General features: G+C 53.3%; 9 protein-coding genes across 9 annotated transcripts; 5 read left to right on the top strand and 4 right to left on the bottom strand.

Moving 5' to 3' along the window:
- Positions 1-325: 325 nt before the first annotated feature.
- Positions 326-954, top strand: IWZ02DRAFT_288076 (uncharacterized protein). Its single transcript, XM_066763738.1, has one exon. The coding sequence runs from the start codon at positions 450-452 to the stop codon at positions 933-935; it is 486 nt and encodes a 161-aa protein (XP_066621459.1). The 5' UTR covers positions 326-449; the 3' UTR covers positions 936-954.
- Positions 955-1,534: 580 nt separating this feature from the next.
- On the bottom strand, positions 1,535-8,267 carry IWZ02DRAFT_421047 (uncharacterized protein; the record flags this gene model as incomplete). Its single annotated transcript, XM_066765844.1, has 5 exons — positions 1,535-4,148; positions 4,210-4,299; positions 4,356-4,630; positions 4,678-7,608; positions 7,673-8,267. 5 exons carry the CDS (start codon positions 8,265-8,267, stop codon positions 1,890-1,892), a joined length of 6,150 nt encoding a protein of 2,049 aa, XP_066621458.1. The 3' UTR covers positions 1,535-1,889.
- A 163-nt stretch (positions 8,268-8,430) lies between these two features.
- Positions 8,431-10,008, top strand: IWZ02DRAFT_288066 (pyridoxal phosphate-dependent transferase). Its single transcript, XM_066763737.1, has 3 exons — positions 8,431-8,932; positions 8,988-9,397; positions 9,452-10,008. The coding sequence occupies exons 1-3, from the start codon at positions 8,545-8,547 to the stop codon at positions 9,905-9,907; spliced, it is 1,254 nt and encodes a 417-aa protein (XP_066621457.1). The 5' UTR covers positions 8,431-8,544; the 3' UTR covers positions 9,908-10,008.
- On the bottom strand, positions 10,006-10,954 carry IWZ02DRAFT_288045 (gliotoxin biosynthesis protein GliK). Its single transcript, XM_066763736.1, has 2 exons — positions 10,476-10,954; positions 10,006-10,415 (listed from the first exon to the last, which is right to left on the bottom strand). The coding sequence occupies exons 1-2, from the start codon at positions 10,902-10,904 to the stop codon at positions 10,110-10,112; spliced, it is 735 nt and encodes a 244-aa protein (XP_066621456.1). The 5' UTR covers positions 10,905-10,954; the 3' UTR covers positions 10,006-10,109.
- A 621-nt stretch (positions 10,955-11,575) lies between these two features.
- On the bottom strand, positions 11,576-12,755 carry IWZ02DRAFT_421038 (putative thioredoxin reductase glit-like protein). The gene is made up of 2 exons (XM_066765843.1): positions 12,261-12,755; positions 11,576-12,196 (listed from the first exon to the last, which is right to left on the bottom strand). The coding sequence occupies exons 1-2, from the start codon at positions 12,656-12,658 to the stop codon at positions 11,659-11,661; spliced, it is 936 nt and encodes a 311-aa protein (XP_066621455.1). The 5' UTR covers positions 12,659-12,755; the 3' UTR covers positions 11,576-11,658.
- A 36-nt stretch (positions 12,756-12,791) lies between these two features.
- On the top strand, positions 12,792-13,795 carry IWZ02DRAFT_453669 (uncharacterized protein). The gene has a single exon (XM_066767670.1). It carries the CDS (start codon positions 12,952-12,954, stop codon positions 13,429-13,431), a length of 480 nt encoding a protein of 159 aa, XP_066621454.1. The 5' UTR covers positions 12,792-12,951; the 3' UTR covers positions 13,432-13,795.
- A 195-nt stretch (positions 13,796-13,990) lies between these two features.
- Positions 13,991-14,778, top strand: IWZ02DRAFT_288035 (uncharacterized protein). The gene is made up of 2 exons (XM_066763735.1): positions 13,991-14,244; positions 14,303-14,778. The coding sequence occupies exons 1-2, from the start codon at positions 14,144-14,146 to the stop codon at positions 14,721-14,723; spliced, it is 522 nt and encodes a 173-aa protein (XP_066621453.1). The 5' UTR covers positions 13,991-14,143; the 3' UTR covers positions 14,724-14,778.
- A 4-nt stretch (positions 14,779-14,782) lies between these two features.
- Positions 14,783-16,051, bottom strand: IWZ02DRAFT_499951 (uncharacterized protein; the record flags this gene model as incomplete). Its single annotated transcript, XM_066770243.1, has 2 exons — positions 14,783-15,602; positions 15,648-16,051. 2 exons carry the CDS (start codon positions 16,049-16,051, stop codon positions 15,029-15,031), a joined length of 978 nt encoding a protein of 325 aa, XP_066621452.1. The 3' UTR covers positions 14,783-15,028.
- Positions 16,052-16,228: 177 nt separating this feature from the next.
- IWZ02DRAFT_421033 (uncharacterized protein) lies at positions 16,229-17,357 on the top strand. The gene is made up of 4 exons (XM_066765842.1): positions 16,229-16,656; positions 16,710-16,796; positions 16,849-17,090; positions 17,138-17,357. The coding sequence occupies exons 1-4, from the start codon at positions 16,253-16,255 to the stop codon at positions 17,263-17,265; spliced, it is 861 nt and encodes a 286-aa protein (XP_066621451.1). The 5' UTR covers positions 16,229-16,252; the 3' UTR covers positions 17,266-17,357.
- The last annotated feature ends 1,260 nt before the right edge of the window (positions 17,358-18,617 follow it).

The raw sequence follows: 18,617 nt of genomic DNA, 5'->3' as shown, positions 1-18,617 counted from the left end.
GGCACTTCAGGCGCCAAAACTAGCGCAGGCTTGAAAAAACCCTTCCATAATTTGAACAAAAGGAAGCTGAACCCGACAGCTAGCAACTCAAGAGAAGGAGAGAAGCCGAAACCGAAGACGTTGATGGACAAGCCATGCTACGCACTCTGGAATAACCACCCGGTGTTGGCACTCAGTGACGACAACTGCTTTGGGAAGTGACTAAGCAGACGCCTGAAAAACCAGTCCCGCCCAGCTAACAGAACTAAAACAATATGCCTCACTCCTAGTCAGTCTTTACTTTAAGCAATACGAGTCTATACCCTTTTCAGTAACTTGTTCTTCACCGGAGAAGCTGGCACGGTTTCAGCATGGTCTGCACGAGCCACTCCTCTTGGACAAGATCACCAAAGCATATCCCTGGAGAAGAGAGTGGTTGACGTTGGTGGAGGCGAGGGCCAGGTTGCAATATGCCTGGTAGATGTAAGGCCAACAAAGCTCTGGGATGCACATGTTTCGCTGACCGACCAACGTTGCAGCACTTTTCGCATCTGAGTTTTGTTGTCCAGCACGTCTTCATCAAGCAAGAAAGTCGACCAGGTCGCCAAACGGAACTTTTACAACAGACTGCGCTTCGAAGTCCACGATTATTTCACGCCCCAGGAGCCCGTGGCAACAGGCGCCTGTTCCTCAAGCACTGCTTGCACAACAGCGGCGACGACGACTGCGTGAGAATCCTCAAGGCTATTGCACCAGCTTTGGAAAAGAGCAGACCGGAGACATGCTTGATTATTGCTGAAAATGTACTTTCAGAATGGGATGATGCGAGCCTATCGAGACAACTGAAAACGGAATTGCTTCAGGATGACATTAGCATGCTGCTCTTGTTCAACGCCAAGAAGAGGACGGCGGCGCAATACGAAGCTCTCTTGTCTCGTGATTATGGGGATCCATAGAGCTCCCCGGGGTCAGCTGTGTTGCTTGGAAGTTCGTCTAGCATAGGTGTTGTAGGTAGTCGAGGCAACACCGACCGGGCACCGAGTGTACACGGTAGCCGAGAGCAGTTGGCCACTCGCAGCATGTTGCGACAAACCACTCTTTCAAGAAAACATTATGAGATGAACCTGCTTGATGTGTGGCCGAAACAACCTGAGAGGCTCTCTGTGATGCCCCAGATAGATTCATGTCGAACAAATGTTGTCCTGTGGCAGCTGGATTCGAAATCGTCTGACACTGCTCGGACGTGGGTTGACAAACACAAAGGGGAAAAACTGCTGGAGCGAGGATTCTGTTGCAAGGCAGAGAAATGGCGTGCTTGATGGCGGTCGTGATGGCGGCAGTTGAGGTGATGGATGGGGTGGTGTTTGCGAGGTGGGGAGGTCAATGCTTCGCTGCTCCCAGCCGAATTCGGTCGCCACGTCACCCCGCACTTTGCCTCTTTGGGTTGGAATAGATGTCGGCTCGGGTCCGACCGTCCGAGGGGTCTGATCGCTGGAACATCAGTGAACATATTGGGCGTGTTCTTTTAGCCTGAGCAACCTTACAACCTATACAAGCACTGAGTAATTTTACTAACTGAAGAGGTCAAGTTTCATTAGGTTTTATCTAGGTAGTATTTGATGCGTGTAAAACTATTCTTTTAGTCTGAGTGGCCTGGAGGCGCCTTCTGGAGGCTCATTCAGGGCGCACCTCGCACTAAAAGAACATCCCACTTTTTTCAACTTCCCGCCCCACCCCACGTTGGACTTTAACGCCGCATCAGACGCAGAAAATCTAAATGTCTATATGCTCAGTCTAGTCTGCTTGAGATACCACAATCACCAAAAACTCCACGAATGCAACGACAAGGGAAGAAAAGAAGAATAAGTGGACAAGAAGATGAAGTAGAAAGGGAAAGGAACAGACTCGAATCAAACGCCCCGTAGATGCTCCACAGCCAAAGCGCGCATTTCCCCCACATCTGCGCCCAATGCCAAACACTGCTGCTGCAAAAGAGCGTCCAATCGGCGGACCAGTTGCGCATACTGCCGCTCCGGGTCCAACAGAGCCTCGACAGCCTGCAGCAGCATGCTCTGTAGGATCCTGACCAAAGTCTCCGACACACGATCGGTGTCATACTCGAAGCGGACCGACAGACGGTCGGCAAAGACGTGCCACTCGAAAAGCACCCCAAATTTGGCCCCCTCAGTCCAGACGTGCATGGGATGCACTCCATCCACCGGGAAAACGGATTGCTCCGTCATGCGGTCGTCGTGAAAAGTGACAACGCAGTCGAAGAGCTGCTGACGATGCGATGGAAAGGGTAGGCCGAGGTGCTCGAGCAGCCGTGGCCATGGCACGGCGTGGGCCAGTGAGCTCTGCGACGCGCATTGCACGCTGCGCAGTACGTCCATCGATGTCAGCGTCGAGTATTGTGTCTCCGCCTTGACGCGGACAGGTAGCGCCTGCAGGAAAAGTCCAACCACATTTTGGTCGTCGACGGAAGTCCGGTTCGCATACGGGCTGCCGAGTACCACATCTCCACGACCGCAAAGCGCATGCAGTACCACTCCAGTCGCAGCGAGGCCGAATTGATGGAGAGTAAGGCCGTTGGCTGTGGTTAGCGCGAGGATTCCGTGGTAGAGCTTCTGTGGCACGGGGAGCAGCAGCGAAGTGCCCCTGTACGACTTTCGCCAGGGTCGCTGGCCACCGCAGCCGTCATCCTCATACTCTTCACGCCGAAGCTTCAGGCCGTGTAGGTTCGAGGCCCAGAAGACAGCGCTCTCCACCTCAGTCGGTTGGCTCCACGCAGTGGTGTCAAAGTAGTCCCGCTGCAGCAGCGGCAGTTCGCCGCCATTGAACAGCGTGGCGACCTCGGCCAGCAGCGCTTGGAGTGCCGTGAGGTCACAGATGATGTGCGAGATGCTAATGGCCAACACTGAGGGTGACAGCACCACCCGCACCAGGACGTCTCTACTGAGGTCAAAGGGCTGGTTGACAAAGTCTCGGACGTTGATCGACTTCACCATCTGCACCTTGATCGGCTCATCCCTCATGAGGCGCTCAACTCGGCCCTCCCCAATATCCACGAAGCGCGAGCGAAGAATCCGATGCCGGTTCATGACCGCCTCGACCGCACCGACAAGCCGCTCCAAATCCATTCCGGGCTGAAGCTCAGCAACCCACGGGACGTTGAAAGCGCACGGGCTCTTCGAGTCCTGGTATCGGTGCCACCACTCGAGTTCCGCGGGCGAGAGCTTCCTTGTGCCCAATGGCGTAGCCTGAAGCGTTCCCTGCGGCCGTGTCTTGCGAGCCTGTACTCGCATCTCCACAACGGCGGCCAAGTCGGCAAGTGTGGGCGCCCTGATGACGTCCTTGACCGACAGAGGGATTTCGCAGACGCTGCGCAGTCGGGCTGCCAGACTTAGCTGCAGCACCGAGTGACCGCCCAGCCCCGTGAAGCTGTCACCAGGCGACAAGCTGACCAAAGCGTCCAAACCCAGCAGCAGGCGCCATTCCTGCGCGATGAGTGCCTCGTAACGTGTCAGGCTGAGCGCTTCATTCCCTTTCATAGTGCCGGCACAGGGCGGCTCGAAGACGGCTGCCTGTTGCGCGAGCGCTTTTGCGTCCAGCTTTCCGTTGCGCGACAGCGGCAGCCGATGCTTGGCCGTGATCTGCTTGGGCTGCGCATGCTGGGGAAGCGCGCGGTGCAGCCGGCGCGCCAGCTCCTCAGTGTCGACGTCTTCGGGCTCAACCCATAGCACCAGCTTGCCGTTGTGCTCCGTAGCCACGGCCTTCCGCACGGCCGACGCCATCTCGCGCACCGCGATGGCTCCGACATCGTCCAGGTTGACGCGGAAGCCACGCATCTTGATCTGCCTATCCTGACGCCCGCGCACATGTACGTTGCCCGCGCCATCCCAGAAGCCCAAGTCGCCGGTGCGGTACATGCGCTCTTCCGGGAGATTTGGGCAAAAGGGGTCAGGCAGGAACTCGCGCGCCGTTCGGGCTGGCATGTTGATGTATCCGCGGCTGACTTGGACGCCAGCGATGAAGACGTTGCCGATAACGCCGGGTGGTGCCAGTTCCATGCGATCGTCCAGAATATACAGCCTTGTGGACGGGACTGGCGGACCGACATTGACTGGTATGCCTGCTCGCAGCTTCTGTTGACAAGCCCCGATTGTTCCCTGAAATTTCAAATGGTGAGTACTCCGCACTGTCTGATCACGTTTGGTAGTGGTAACGTACCTCAGTCGGACCATACAAGTTGTACAGCGTCCTTCCGACCGCCCACTTGTTCAAAGTCGTCTGCTGCACGGGCTCGCCAGCGAAGTAAACCTGGAAGCAAAGTCATTACTACGGATTCAAAGATAAAGGCTCGGAGAAGGACATACGCATTTGAGGTTTGGGTAATCGCTCGGGTCAAGCCCCGCGGCCACAGACGGCGTCATCATGGCGACGTCTACATCTCCGAGGTGCGAGAACGGGTTCTCCGGCTCCTTCCTGAGTACCAGCGTTGCGCCATAGCAGAGGGATGCAAACACTTCGTGCACACAGCCATCGAAGCCTGGCGACAGGAACTGCGCGATACGAACTCCCGGTGCGCTGTTGAGCCTTACCTCGAGGTCGGAATGGAAGGCAGTGACACCTCCGTGCTCGCATAGGACACCTGTTGGAAGTCAGCTGGAGATCTGAATGAAGTAAGTTGAAACTCACCCTTTGGCTTGCCGGTGGAACCCGAAGTGAAGCAGAGGAATGCGGCATCTCTGCTGCTCTGCAACTTCGGCGCAGAAGGCGATGGCTGTACATTACTAGCAAGGATCTGATCAATGGCCAGGGCCACAGGTCCGCCCGCCATAGGCTCTTGCAGCTGTGAGCTTTCTGTGCAGAGCAACAAAGTCGCGCCACTGCTCCGCAGTAGCTCAGCGCGATACTCGGCCGCGTGCGATGCATCGAGCGGGCAATACACAGCACCGACCTTGAGGGCCGCGCAAACGCCGACGATCCAGTTGATGGAGCGGTCTGACACGACGCATACGACGTCCCCGGGCTTGACGAGCCTCTCGGCGATACTCGCAATCCTCGACGAGCACACCATCAGTTCGCCATAAGTCAGCTTCGCTGCACCCCTCTCTACCGCGACCATGTCGGAATTGGCGTTGGCGGCCTGCTCGATGAGGCTCGTGACGGTGGGCCTGGGCTTGCGAACGTAGGTGGTAGGGGACTCGTAGTTGCCGCGCGCAAGCAGCTTTTGGGAGAGGCCATGGCCCAGCCGCCGGCCTAGGCATTCCCGCAAGGTGAGCTCCGGTTGGACGACCGCGTGCAGCAGGTTCTGATACACGGTCGCCATGTGCCTCATGTCCTCGTCGGTGAAGGCGTCGCGGCGGTATAAGAACCGCACCGTTCCGTCTCCTTCGACCAACAAATTCAGCGGCAAGCCCGGCGCTTCCTTGACAACTGGCGGCCGCAGCGGTTCGACGGCTGCCTTACGCATCGAAGGTGCGTCGAATTGGATGGCGAGGGTCGAACAGAAGCGCAGGGGCTGACCCTTTCGCTCACAGGCCTGAAACTTGGACAGCGCCTGCACTGTGCGGTACATGTCCCGAACGAACGAAGCTGCCGTCCCGTCCCTGTCAACGGTGATGCGCAGCGGCTGCGTGCTAATGAGGGGGCCGACGATACTGTCAGCCCCATCGAACCCGAGGCTCCTCGCCGAGACGATAGCGCCGAAGAGCACGGAATCCGAGTTAGAGTAGCTGGAAAGAACAAGCGCCCAGGCTGCGTAGTGGAAAGCTGCGGGTGTCGTGCGGAGAGTTCGGGCGCATTTGGTCAGGGCCGCAACGTCAAGGCCTGTCTGCAACGAGTGCTCTGCATGAATAGCCTCGCCGTGAGAAGGCTTCGAGAGCAACATTTCTCCAGCGGCATCGGGAAATGCTCTGTCCTGTTGTCGCCAGAAAATGTCGGCCTCGATGGCCATCCGTGTCGAGAGCGCCTGCAGGCTTTCGACGGCGACGGGGAAGGGTGAGGATTGTTCAAACTTGCGACCGTCCAAGGCGGCAGATACCTTGTTCAGGATAAGGGACGCGGAGAAGCCATCGACCAAGGCGTGGTGGATGGAAAAGATGAGGATGCTCTCGTCGGCCGGCAAGTGCAGCACGGTGAAACAGGCACCCAGCCCAGCAGCGACAGCGGCCTCGTCAGTTTTCTGCTCGATTTCGTACTGCGAGCGCACAGTATGCTCACTCCACTGGAATGGCGCCTCGGACCCGACGCGTTGCGTCTGAGTTTCAATGTCCAGTTGGGTGCGAAAAATGGGCTCGACTGCGACCACGGTCTGCCAAGCAGCATGTAAGCGCGGAATGTCGGCTGTATGATATGCTGCCATGTGCTGGACGACGTTTGCCTTCTTTTGTCGAACACTCTCGAAGACGAGAAGCTTTTGAAGCGTAGTCAGGGGGCTTTCTGTCACTGCTCGCCTCGAGCTGGGCCTCTTGGAGATGTCTGGCGTGCAGCTGGAGACTTGGAGCAGGCTGTTGATTGAAGGTGCGGTGAGGATATCTTCGACGCGGATGGCGAAGCCAAGCCGTCGACAGTGCGAAGACAGCATGACGGCCGCAAGCGAGTGAAGACCTTGGCTGACGAAAGGCTGGTCGACGTCGATCGTGCATGTTGGGACGTCGAGAATGCGAGCCATGCCACCGACGATGACAGATTTGAGGTCTGTTGGCCTATCGACTATCTTCTCAACTCCATCATCGCCGCTGGGTACGACGGTTTTGAGGATCTCGACCAGCTTCCGTGGGTCAAGTTTGCCGTTGGGCGTCGTTGGAAGCGAATCCAGCCCCACGATGTAGTCAGGCACAAGATATGCTGGAGCCTTGGCCATCAACATCGATCTGAAAGCCTTAGGATCAGTGATCGGTGGGGACACGGCGGTGCAGAGCTTCTTCCCGATCATTACCGAATGTACCACCTTGAGACTCTTGTCCACAGCCAGGATAGCCGCATCCACATCAAGCTCGAGATTGACCAGGAATCCTCGAATCTTGACAGTTCGATCGCGCCGTCCACAGAATTCGACGACCTTCGCTCCGTCCTCCCTGACTCTCCACCTCACAACGTCTCCTGTTTTGTATGCACGTTTTCCGTTGTGGATGATGAACTTTTCGCTTGTCCGCCGCTCGTCGCGCCAGTATCCCCTGGCCAGTCCGATGCCGAAGATCAGGAGCTCTCCTTCTTCATCAAGGGTGTCAATCTCGACTCCATCATCGTCCACGATCGCAACTGTGGCGCCATCAATGGCAGTTCCAAGAATGGTTGGTCTGAACTCTCCACTCTCGGGACATCTTGGTACAACTCCGCTCAAGGTCGCGCAAGTAGCTTCAGTTGGTCCGTATGCGATCCATACTGGCCTCTCCAAGACATTCCAGGACTCCAAAAGTCTTCTAGATGGTGTCTCCCCTCCAAGCACTATCCTGTCGAGGCATGGGTAATCGTAGGGCGACGAGGGCGGCTCCAGAGCCTCAAGGATCGAGGGGGTGGCGACAATGACGCTGCACCGATAGCTCTGCTCCTGCAAGTTCGACCGGTTGGCCAGGATGACTGTTCCGCCATTGCAGAGAGTGCTGAATAATGTTCCCATGCATGCTGACGCAGCGTTAGCTTTTGCCGAAACCTTCCACGAGACGGTACGCTCAGCTCAAAGACTTACCGTCGAAAGCTACGGACAGAACGAGTAGCACTCGATCCTCGGGTGTCACGTTATAGTTGAAAGGAGGCGTCGTCACGAAATTGGCCAAGGATTCGTGCCGGATCTCAACACCTTTGGGCTCGCCCGTCGTGCCCGAGGTGAAGATGATGGTCGCCAGGTCCGGAAGATGATCTCTTTCTCCGTCGTCAATTGGATTCCGTTCGTTTGTCACGTCTTCCACGTTCACCATGACCGTGTCTGGAATCTCGATCGGTCTCCCCGTGTAGACGGCAAGCCCAGAGCACGTCCTGCCCAGGACATTGTCAATTCTTTCACGTGGCCACTGGTCGCGATCTATGGGTACGTAGATTGCTCCCGCCTTCAGAATTCCAAGTACTCCGACCACCATGTGCAGACAAGAGCTCGTGAGTATCGGTATAACGCACGACGGGCGCGCTCCGGCTTTCCGCAGGTACCGGGCAAGGGACGACGACCGCCTGTCCAGGGCGCGATATGTGAGAGTTTCGGCGCCATCCTGTACGGCAACATTGTCGGGGTAATGGTTGCAGATGTTCTGGAAGTGTGCAAGCACAGTTGGAGAAAGTTTGCGAATCATGGCAAAGGTTTGTTGGTGTGTGTAAACCAACGGATGCAAGTTAATTCTAGCCGCAGATACCCTATTTAACACAAGGTTGCAGCCAACACCTTATTCCAGACAACCTTGAATTCCCGACTCGGGAATGATTGTCAGGAACGGGTGCGGCTCTCAGGTCGGTTTCCGACCCGGACGTGCGAGAAAGTGTCCCGTTCAGCCGCGTCGGGGATAAAGACCATATCACTCGCTTCCTTGGCCTAGGCGTCCTCTGGAAAGCTTACCAAGCTCCAAAATCATCATGGCCCTTTCCGAGCGGATGAATGGCACTGTTGAGAGTGTCATGCCAAAGATTGCCATTCAAGTTGCGCAGCGAAGCTCCAGCAACCCGCCCATTGACTTTGGCACGGCTGAGAATTGGTTGATCAGATCGGAGCTGGTGGACTTCTTCAAGGATGCCATTAGCAAGCGTCTGAACAAGCAGGTTTTGTCGTATCAAAGAGGGTTCGCGGGCGACCCCAATGTGATGGCTGCATTATCAGATGCCTTCAACAGGTACTTTGCTCCCAAGGTTCCGGTCGAGCCATCCCAACTCGTATTAGGACCGGGTGGAGGGGCCATTCTGGCGTCACTTTTGATGAACATATGTGACGCTGGAGACGGCATGTTAGTTCTGGCACCTTTCTGGAGTAGGTTTTGGGCACACATCACGTTGCTCACGGCCTGCTAATGAAAATCCTTCAGGCGGTTTCCACTTCCAATTCGACGTCGTCCCAAAAGTCAGCATCATACCCGTCACATCGCCGGATGACAAAATTTTCAACGAAAAGGTGGTGGATGATCTGGAAGCGTCCTATGCTAAAGCGGACAAAAAGGTTAGAGGCGTGGTCCTTTGCAACCCTCACAACCCGCTGGGCCAGTGCTACACCAAGAAGGCTTTGGAAGCCATTGCTATGTTTTGCGAGAAGCACGACCTCCACTTCATCTCGGACGAGATATACGCCCTGTCTATTTACGACTCGGCCGATTTGGTCGACCCGGTCCCTTTCATCTCGGTGTTGAGTTTGGATCTGGCGCAGATCAAGGTGAATCCTGCCAGAGCTCATGTCATTTGGAGTGTAAGCAAAGACTTTGGCTGCAGTGGCTTTCGACTGGTGAGATTCCCTTTTCAATTGAGCCGCGTTTCAATTTGCTTATGCCTCGAAAAGGGTGCACTTGTGAGCCAAGGGAGCCCTGCGATGACGTGTGGAGTTGCCATGGCTGCCAACACGCAAGTCTCCGGACTCACTGCAGTTGCAATTACTGCACTGCTTTCCGACCCGGCAGTCACAGACAGCTTCATCGCATTGAACAAGACCAGGCTGGCTGTTGCCTACGAGACCATTGCCAAATTCTTCCGCACTCGCAGAATTCAATACGTTCCCGCCAACGCAGGCATCTTCGTCTGGGCGAAGCTGTCCGACAAGGTCGAAACTTGGGAACAGGAGGCCGACTTGAGCAAAGTATTGGCAGAGAAGCAGGTTGCTGTCAGCTCGGGCAAGGGGTACGCAGCCGCTGCGCCGGGCTGGTACCGGCTTTCTTTTGCCATGGAGCCAGAGGATTTGCGAGAGGGTCTCGAGCGGTTGGCAGTGGGAATTGAGGCGTTTGAAAAGAGTCATGGTTAAGTGCCGGACATGGTACTTTTAAAATGCTTGACGACTGAGTGTTCGAGACACTGCACGCGATGTTTCATGGAAGAAGAATGAAAAGAATTCATTTCCTGACAGACGCTCCGGCGCACACATCGACTGCAGGATTTCATCGTTTGCTTTGAGGTGACCGTTTTCGCACTGGCTTCACCCATCATTTCAAAGCAAATTACAGATGTTACCCGTCCATCCCATCGCCTCTCCCCCAAATGGGCGCATGAATGCAATCGTGATAGGCCCACATGAGATAAATCACAAATCGAACCACCTGTGCAGTGCCTGCTGGCGCATTGCCGTCCGGACCCAAGCTGGCCAGAGCTATCTTCTCTATCAGAAACATAACGGGACTCCAGAAGGCCAGGAAAAGCAGGGCACCAATCTTGCGCACGATGTTTCTAGGTGGATGGTATACGGGGAGGTTTTGAAGGTACTGGCTGTAGTCGTCAGGCAGGTTGGCATCAGCAGCGCCGTCCGTGAGAAGATTCTGGACATCTCCGTCAGTATTCCTTCTGCCAGAAATCAGTGTTTTCAAAAAGAGACCCACCATATATCTCTGGCTTGGGACAGCCGGCGGATTTCGCTCCATGATGGTGCCCAGCGTGCGGATTGTGAAGTTTGGCCCCGTCATGGCCTCGTCGCTGACGTCGACGGGGACCGCGGGCAACGCAATATCGGCGTAGGCGATACCGCCACCCTCGGATGCAACGAGGTGAATGTACTGTTCAGCTGTGATGAGGTACGCGACACCGATCACCTCGCGTGCCTTGGCATCGTCCGTCCCTGTAATCGCTCGGATGGACGTGAACGCCGGCTCCGTATACGGAGTTCCCGGAATCTCGGTCGTTAGTTTCCATCCCGGGACGCGCGCGCGTGCCGTTTTGATCGGTTTAATGCCACGAGAGTCGATGAACTTTGCCCGGCTCATGTTGGACCCATAGGCAAAGTACCAAACGGCTGTTCCCTTGGAATGCATGTTTGCCGGTGTTATTGTTTGCGGTCCTGGGGCTGTAGGCGTGTTTTCGTTGCTGTCTCTTCGATGAATCTGCATTGGGGTTTGCGTCTCTGGAAAAACGCCTGTGATATTTTCCAAAGCCTGGGCTCGAGTCGGTTCCCGAGATGCAGTCCAAGTTGGAGTTTGATTTCAGCACTTGCGTGTACAAGCAACAGTATTATCTACATCCATCCAAAGACTGCCTTGCTCACATAGATCTTTGCAGTGCAAAGCACGACTTGCTGATAGTGTAGGGCTCAAAAAGCGAACAGTGGTATGCCTTCCCCTAACGACACGAAGTTGCGGCAAACTACACGGCAACGCCTAATTAATCCCACTGACCGGCACTGACGTTCCTTTGAATACTTGAATCGCACGGTTATCGATAGAATATGCCCACATGGTTCAAGCAGTGCAGATGATCGGTGACCTATGCAGTCCCCACGGGGAGCGGGCCGAAAGACTCGGCATCCGAGGACTCAGGGCGTCGATCTCGTCTATCAGGGACCGCATCCATGGCAAAGATTCGCGACGACAAAGAAACTCCTGACGCGGGGGATTGAAAGAACGTTTATCATGGCATTTTTTCCCGACAATACTTCAAGTTGAGGACTGAGAAAAATTTGCGAATGACGGGCACAAATGCAGAGGAGTATTTGGCAGCTATTGATTGAAACAATGCAATGAAGCCGGATCAGTGCAAGTCTATGATCTACTCTGATAGTCTGAAAACATCTCATTTGCCCTGCTGGATTTGCATGGCCGCGCCATTCGCAGCGAACAGGCCCATGGAGATGCCCGGTGCCACTGCCTTGAATGGAGTTGCGCAGTCTCCTGCTGCGAAGACACCAGGGACATTTGTCTCGTTAAAGGGCGGGTTGGTCTGGAGGTCGAAACCAGGACTCAACTGGATGCCCAGCTGGTCTGCAAACGGACCATTCACCCTGCTCCGCGGCTTGTGGGCAACGAAGCCAAACACTTCCTTCGCGCCGTCTTCAAATTCGACCTCCACGTCCGCGTTATCGCCTGGAATCTTCCTGAAGCGGGCGATTTTTCTCGAGTCAACCGCAAAACCTTTCTCTGCTGCCGCCGCGGAAATTTCCTGCGTCAAGGCCCTGTTGCCGTGCGTCAGAAGCGTCACTTTCTTCGCCAAGCGTTGTGCCATGCAGCCAACGGTGATCGAATGCGGCAGGTCTCCCATGTCCTCGACGGCCAGGATACCGGCCTGGGGAGCTCCGCGCTCCTCGTAGCCGTGGCAGAACAAACAATGGTAGCTGTCGCAGATTTCTCAGTACAATCGTTGTCAGCGTTGGAAGGGGCAGATGGATATCCCATTACATTCCATGACCCCAGCAATCATCGTATCCTGCAATGTCGGGAAACAAGTCCTCAATGCCCGTCGCCAGGACGACCTTTTTTCCAGTGTACTTATTTCCCGCGTCATCCACAGCCTCGAAGCCTCCGTTGACCAACTTGGCCAGCTTGTCAACTCTGGCGCGAACAATGCGAGTAGTGCTGTACCGGTCCGTGAGATCCTTGCGTGCCGCTTCGCGATATTCCTCCGGACTCTTGTGGTCCCAAGTAGGGACGTTGTGCATGTGAGGGGCGCGAGCGTTGCGGTAAACGCCCGAGTCGAAGACGATGCACGGGTGCAGCAATCTGTTCAGAGACGTAGCTGCCGCGAGGCCGGCAGGTCCACCGCCGATGATGAGGACGTCGACATCGAAGGAGGCCATTGTTGTTGCGAGACGATGGTGTTGTTCAAACGACGACAACAAGGCGCGAGCGCGAGGAAGAATTTTGGATGTGCGAGCAGCAGCGGCAGCGGCAAACATGTGGAGCGAAAAGGCAGTTCTGAAAGCTTAATATGCATTCTTAAATCAAGGTCTGCGGTCCGATCCGCTCGACTCGGTTTCCGATATCAAAGTCTGACATCACAGGCTCATAATACCTAGCTCTTACTTGACCACAATTCGCCCTCACGCAGCCCACCACTGACCCCGATCATGACTGTTGAAGACGAAATGGAATGTGCCGCTTGTGGCCAGCACAGCCGGCCGATCTGTCGGCATTGATCAATCTCGTCGCGCAGCCCTTCACAACCGGTGCACTCAACGCTGCTGGCCTCGCCTTCAACCAGCAGGAAATTTTGAGCTACCTCGAGTGGCGACTTCCGCGTCTGCTGGTCGATTCGAAAGCGCTACTGCTTGTCCACGAATTCCGCCCCGTCAACTCGTTCAAGAAGGTTCCGTCGCATCTTGTTGGCTGCGCTCTTTTGCGCCTCGGATCCTCAGCCACGCGTCCAGCAGACTCCTATCCATCCAGTCAGTTGTCTCCAATCACACCTCTTTGTTTACTCTCTAACGAACTCCGTCCAGAATTGAGTCTCGCTTCCGACATCACCGTGTGGCCGAACTCGGAAACAGCCGAAGTGCAGACGCGATTCAAGGCCGCGCAAGCCGCCGTTGACGAACTGGTCAAGCAGAGCTCGACACGACAGCCATGGTGATTTCTTATCTGGATCCATATTTTCAAAGCTGTGGGTTGGGCTCGAGATTGCTTGCGGCTGTGCGGGAAAGGGTCCAGCTGATCGACCAGGGGGCCTTGCCTTTCAGGGTGATCCCCCGCAGTGAGGATGTGAGCTTCGGCATCATTTCGGGATTAAGGGATATGAAGCGTGCGGCAGGGCTGAGGGTCATGGAAGCGTGTTGATTTTGACAAGAGTCGACTCCATGATGCTCGAGTGGTCCGGATCTGGTAAACAGCCATCAGTCTCTGTGCCAGAATTTGTGTCCAGGTGCTTAGTGTATCAATTGTCGGCCATCTCCTGTTATAAAAATTTAAGCAACTTTTCGTCTTTGTTTTGTCGAATTATTGTCACGGTTCTCCCTGCTTTGGGCACCGTCCTTGGATGAGCGTCTCCCAATGCCCGGCCTCTTCGTTTCCTCTTTCTACCTGGTTCTAACATTCTCAATTTTGATTCGACCCGCAAATATGCGCAAATCCATCGAAACAGATGCAATTTTCTCCCACATCCTCGCACGCTTTCACTGCACAGAAGGGATCGATGCAGACTATCAGAACATGACCATGCTGCTTTCGTCTGCCCTTATGTGGCTCGAGTTTGGTATTTTTCAAGACCTTGAGCAGGGGGGAATATTCCAAAAATGGGAACCTGAAAAAGCGCCCACTTCAGCTCGACCGTTGTGGAAAAAATTGGCATGGAGCTACGACTTGTGGACAACGTGGCGCGACCCAGGGTACCCTGGAACTGGCAGTCGAGCCGCTCCCCCAAGCTTCCTGCACACATAACGGATCGGCGGTGCGTACTATCGTAACTGCCCAGAAAGACTCAATGCACTGACTAGCGTTGGAAACAGAAGTTTTCTGTTGGAGAATTTCAAGCGCGGAATCTACTGTTGGATCATGAGAGATAATATTCTCTTTCTGCTCGAAACGAACCCCTTTCGACTTGAAGGCCGTCGACACACCCAGACCACACCGCTCTACGTACAAATAGCCGTTGTCTGGCTCGCTGCGCTCCATACGCAGTACAGCATGAGTTTCATGTACCGCATCGTTCTCTCTATCCTCGTTGCGGTCGGAGTGTGTTCACCAGAGCAGTGCCCGCCGTTGTTTGGTTCTTTCCGGCAAATGTACACAGTCGGTAACCTGTGGGGCATCTGCTGGCAGCAAATGATGAGAAGAGTCGGTAGCCCCACCTTTTCGCAAGAACCTGCTGCAAATTGGAATGACCGCAATTGGATGACTATTATGCCATATTGCTGGTCCCGAACATGATCGTTTTGGCCCTCTGCATTCGCGGCATTTTTGCAAAATACACTCGCGTGCTACTTTCCCTCGTAGCCTCTTGGTCTATGCACGCCGGTGGTGCATACAGCGCCACAAGAAGCTCTCTTGGAGATATGTGATTCTTCATCTCACAATGATTTGCCATAGTTGTCGAAGACTGCGTCATATCCTTTGGAAAGCGGGTGGGAATCCGAAAATCAGGCACGTGCAACTCGAGCCCCGACGCGGAAGAAAGCGTCATCTCAAAAGTGGTTGCACGGGGGATGAGATAGATTGATTTCTACATTCTCAATTCATTTGACAATCTGGTAAGCCGGTCCCGCCGTCTGACCGCTTCCCGCATCGAGCTGCATGTGCAAGCCGCGTGCCACAATGGCTCCCATAGAGACGGCGCAGGTGCCAATTTTGAAGGGATCGCCACAGTCGCCAGCTGCAAATACTCCAGGAACAGACGTCTCGAAAAACGGAGAATTGGTTTTGTAGAAGCCAAACTCGTTGGTATCAATGCCCAATTGCGCTGCAAAGGCGCCGTTGTTGAGGGGGAGAGGCCGGTGAACAATGAAGCCTTCAGTGACCTTGTCTCCGTCATCGAACACAGCCGAGAGCTGCGATTGGACTGGTTCTTTGATGAACCGAACGATGCGGCGTGAATCGATGCGAAATCCCATGGGTCCAAGGACTTCGCGGCATTCAGCAGCCAGCGCTTCGTTGCCGTGGGTGTACACGGTGACGGGTCCCGACGTGTACCGGCGACACTGAAGGGCAAGATTTTTGGCAGCGTTGAGGTTTTCGTCACCGCCAGCAGCAAGGACACCCGCTGATGCGCATCCACGCTCCTCGTAGCCACGGTGAATCAGGCAGTGGAAACTGGAAGGTTAGTATGGACCGGTAAAGAGCAAGGGGAATACGCACATGCCATTTGCCCAGCAGTCATTGTATCCTTCGACATCAAGCGGAACATCCTGGATACCCATTGCAAGGACAAGTTTACGGCCTCGCCAAATCCGGCCTTTTGTGTCGGTAGCAACAAATGGAAATTCTGCTTCAGGATTGCGGTTGACATGGTCGATTTCAACGCCCGTGGCAAATTGGACGGTGCTGTATTTAGATAAGATGTTTTGTCTGGCGGCAGCGCGATATTCTTCGGGGTCGCGCCCATCCCAGCCTGGCAGTGTATGCAGCCAGTTTGCCTTGCGGTTGCGATAGTTCCGAGAGTCGAAGACGACGGCCGTGTGTAGCGTCCGCACCAGGCTCAGGGCGGTGCTGAGGCCAGCGAGGCCACCGCCAATGATGAGAACGTCAAAGGAGTCAGTCATTTTGAAATTCGAAGCTGTCTTTGCAGATGATGTCGCTGTGTGTTGCTTTTGAGTGTATTTTGACTCCCGACGGTGGTCGGAAAGCGATGACATTCTTGGCCATGTCCGGACCTCGACACCTCGGCCTCATTGACATCAAAAAGAACTCTCAGCACTCTGAGATCAAGCATACCGCTCTCTCTGTCTCCTGGATCTGTCGAAATGGCGTCTGTACCTGCTTCAATGCAATTCATGGCCCCAATGGCCGAGGAGCCCTTCTACCGCGGGCAAGCCGAAGAAGGTTTCGAGACGGCCAACTTTTCATACGTCAATAAAGACGTGCAGGTCATGGATGCGCGTCCAAAGAAGAACAGCTTCGAGCTCGACAAGCACGGCTTCACTTATGTCGATGATCCAGAGGGAGCCAAATACGTCGAACAACTCCGGACAGACGAAGAAGGCGCCAAGGAGCGGTACTACCTCCATCTGGAACAACTTATCAAAAAGAAGATGGGTGCTTCGCGAGTATTCATCTTCGACCACACCATGCGCCGTCGAGATCCCGCGCTGAAGGGTAAGAATCCTGACGGACGGGAGCAGCCAGCCGGGAATGTGCACGTCGATCAGTGAGTTTGAACGGCAATCAGTCACACGATCTTTTCGCCGACTCTTATTCCAGGGGACCCGTCGGGGCTGTTCGTCGTGTACACCAGCACGTTGGGTACGGAGCTGACAAGCTTCTGAAGGGTCGTGTGCAAGTTGTGAAGTAAGAACAATCTCCTCGAAGCGCACGTGTCATCGACTGACACTTAGGTTAGTGTGTGGCGGCCCCTGAATGGACCAGTGAAGGACTGGCCTCTTGCCACCATGGACTTCACGACAATCAAACCATCGAACATCCATCCCGTCAACCTGTACCGCAACCGCTTCGAGCTCCGCGGCCAAACTTGCGGCATCTCGCACCATCCTGATCAGCGGTGGTACTACCTCGACTCGCAGCGAAATGACGAGGTTACCTTTATCAAAATTTTCGACAACAAGCCGTTTGTGGCGAGCAAGCGTAAGCAAAGCCACGCCAATTCAATTCCCAGTCTGACTTTGTCGTAGTCTGCGCGCATTGCGCCTTTGAGCATCCGAACGCACCCAAGGACGCCCCCTTGCGAGAAAGTATGGAAGTCCGTTGTATCGTGGCCTATGAAGATGAAGAGCTTGCATCTACGCTTTGGTGGACTTAGTTTGAATAGCGGCAATGCTGATGACATAGTGCCTAAATCCTTTAACATCTCTAAGGTTTCTAATTCCCGTTACACGACTGTTAGCGTAAGAGGTTTCCGTCGTCTAGGTGATGTAAATGCATGATTAGAAGTGAAGTTATTAGTGTGTCGCGTAAGTAGGGGGAAGTATATAACGTGACCGAAAGCGGAAGAGTAAGAAGGTTATTAATTAGAGGAGTCCCATTATCGTAAGCCTTATAATAGCTATAATTATAGCTAGTACTCTTACTTAAGGTTTTAGTATAGATTTATAAATTCGTAAGAGTCTTCTAGAGCTTTAAGAGAAGCTATAGTAGGTATATATTATAGTTTTATTACGAAGCGCTTTAGTCTAAGAGTTCACGCAGCGTATAATTATTATAAAGTAACTATATTATAGAGACGTCTTTACTATAGCTACGCTTAGTCCTAACATTTTAATAACTTACTTAGAGTCTTATAGGTATAATAGCTTACTATAATATATAGAACTTATCTACTATAATGCATATAAGTTATTAGCTATAAATTATAGGCCTAAGTTATTATAATATTAGTATTTTTAATAGATAGGAGACTTATATAGGCGCTATTTATAAAAGAGACGTCTATTAATTAAAGAAGAGTAGATTTACTTACTAAAGATATAGAATTAAAGCTTATTTTATAATAAGAGCTATCTAACTAATAGGTTCTAAACTAGATAGAGCTATCTAGGTTTTTTTATAGAGAGGTAGTCTAAGCTTTTTCTTAACCTAGATAGTCTATCTAGATTAGTATTATAGTCTCTAACTATTTATATTCTTAGATAGATTCTATAGTTAAAGTATTAGGCTTAAAGTACTAATTCTCTACCTATATACTAACTTAGATTAGTACTTTAATCCTACTATTATAAGACTAGCTTACTATAACTAATTATTACTATAGGAAAGGAGTTAACTTATATATCTATATCTTAATCTCCTAATATTTAATTAGTTATTATAGATAATAGAGTAATAGTAGCTAGATAATTAGGCTACCTAGTAGATAGCCTTATAGTAATAGTAGTAAGACGATTAGGCCGCCTAGTAGGTAGCCTTATAGGAGTAGTAGTAGTAGGGGTTACTCCTAGATAAGTAGGCCTAGGTTAGGGTTAGGGTTAGGGTTAGGGTTAGGGTTAGGGTTAGGGTTAGGGTTAGGGTTAGGGTTAGGGTTAGGGTTAGGGTTAGGGTTAGGGTTAGGGTTAGGGTTAGGGTTAGGGTTAGGGTTAGGGTTAGGGTTAGGGTTAGGGTTAGGGTTAGGGTTAGGGTTAGGGTTAGGGTTAGGGTTAGGGTTAGGGTTAGGGTTAG

Source organism: Phyllosticta citriasiana, assembly GCF_038021145.1.
Source record: "Phyllosticta citriasiana strain CBS 120426 chromosome Unknown IWZ02scaffold_8, whole genome shotgun sequence".
NCBI lineage: Eukaryota > Fungi > Ascomycota > Dothideomycetes > Botryosphaeriales > Phyllostictaceae > Phyllosticta > Phyllosticta citriasiana.
This window is presented reverse-complemented; position numbering and strand designations above follow the sequence as displayed.

Bases quoted from the DNA above. Each gene is read 5' to 3' on its own strand.
- IWZ02DRAFT_421038 (XM_066765843.1), bottom strand. From the start codon at position 12,658: ATGGCCTCCTTCGATGTCGACGTCCTCATCATCGGCGGTGGACCTGCC. The intron at 12,197-12,260 runs GTAATGGGATAT...AATCTGCGACAG, and splicing joins GATTGCTGGGGTCATGGAAT to CTACCATTGTTTGTTCTGCC.
- IWZ02DRAFT_288076 (XM_066763738.1), top strand. From the start codon at position 450: ATGCCTGGTAGATGTAAGGCCAACAAAGCTCTGGGATGCACATGTTTC.
- IWZ02DRAFT_288066 (XM_066763737.1), top strand. From the start codon at position 8,545: ATGGCCCTTTCCGAGCGGATGAATGGCACTGTTGAGAGTGTCATGCCA. The intron at 8,933-8,987 runs GTAGGTTTTGGG...AAAATCCTTCAG, and splicing joins AGTTCTGGCACCTTTCTGGA to GCGGTTTCCACTTCCAATTC. The intron at 9,398-9,451 runs GTGAGATTCCCT...TGCCTCGAAAAG, and splicing joins GCTGCAGTGGCTTTCGACTG to GGTGCACTTGTGAGCCAAGG.
- IWZ02DRAFT_453669 (XM_066767670.1), top strand. From the start codon at position 12,952: ATGTGCCGCTTGTGGCCAGCACAGCCGGCCGATCTGTCGGCATTGATC.
- IWZ02DRAFT_288035 (XM_066763735.1), top strand. From the start codon at position 14,144: ATGGAGCTACGACTTGTGGACAACGTGGCGCGACCCAGGGTACCCTGG. The intron at 14,245-14,302 runs GTGCGTACTATC...CGTTGGAAACAG, and splicing joins GCACACATAACGGATCGGCG to AAGTTTTCTGTTGGAGAATT.
- IWZ02DRAFT_288045 (XM_066763736.1), bottom strand. From the start codon at position 10,904: ATGCATTCCAAGGGAACAGCCGTTTGGTACTTTGCCTATGGGTCCAAC. The intron at 10,416-10,475 runs GTGGGTCTCTTT...GGAGATGTCCAG, and splicing joins TCCCAAGCCAGAGATATATG to AATCTTCTCACGGACGGCGC.
- IWZ02DRAFT_421033 (XM_066765842.1), top strand. From the start codon at position 16,253: ATGGCGTCTGTACCTGCTTCAATGCAATTCATGGCCCCAATGGCCGAG. The intron at 16,657-16,709 runs GTGAGTTTGAAC...CTCTTATTCCAG, and splicing joins GGGAATGTGCACGTCGATCA to GGGACCCGTCGGGGCTGTTC. The intron at 17,091-17,137 runs GTAAGCAAAGCC...ACTTTGTCGTAG, and splicing joins GCCGTTTGTGGCGAGCAAGC to TCTGCGCGCATTGCGCCTTT.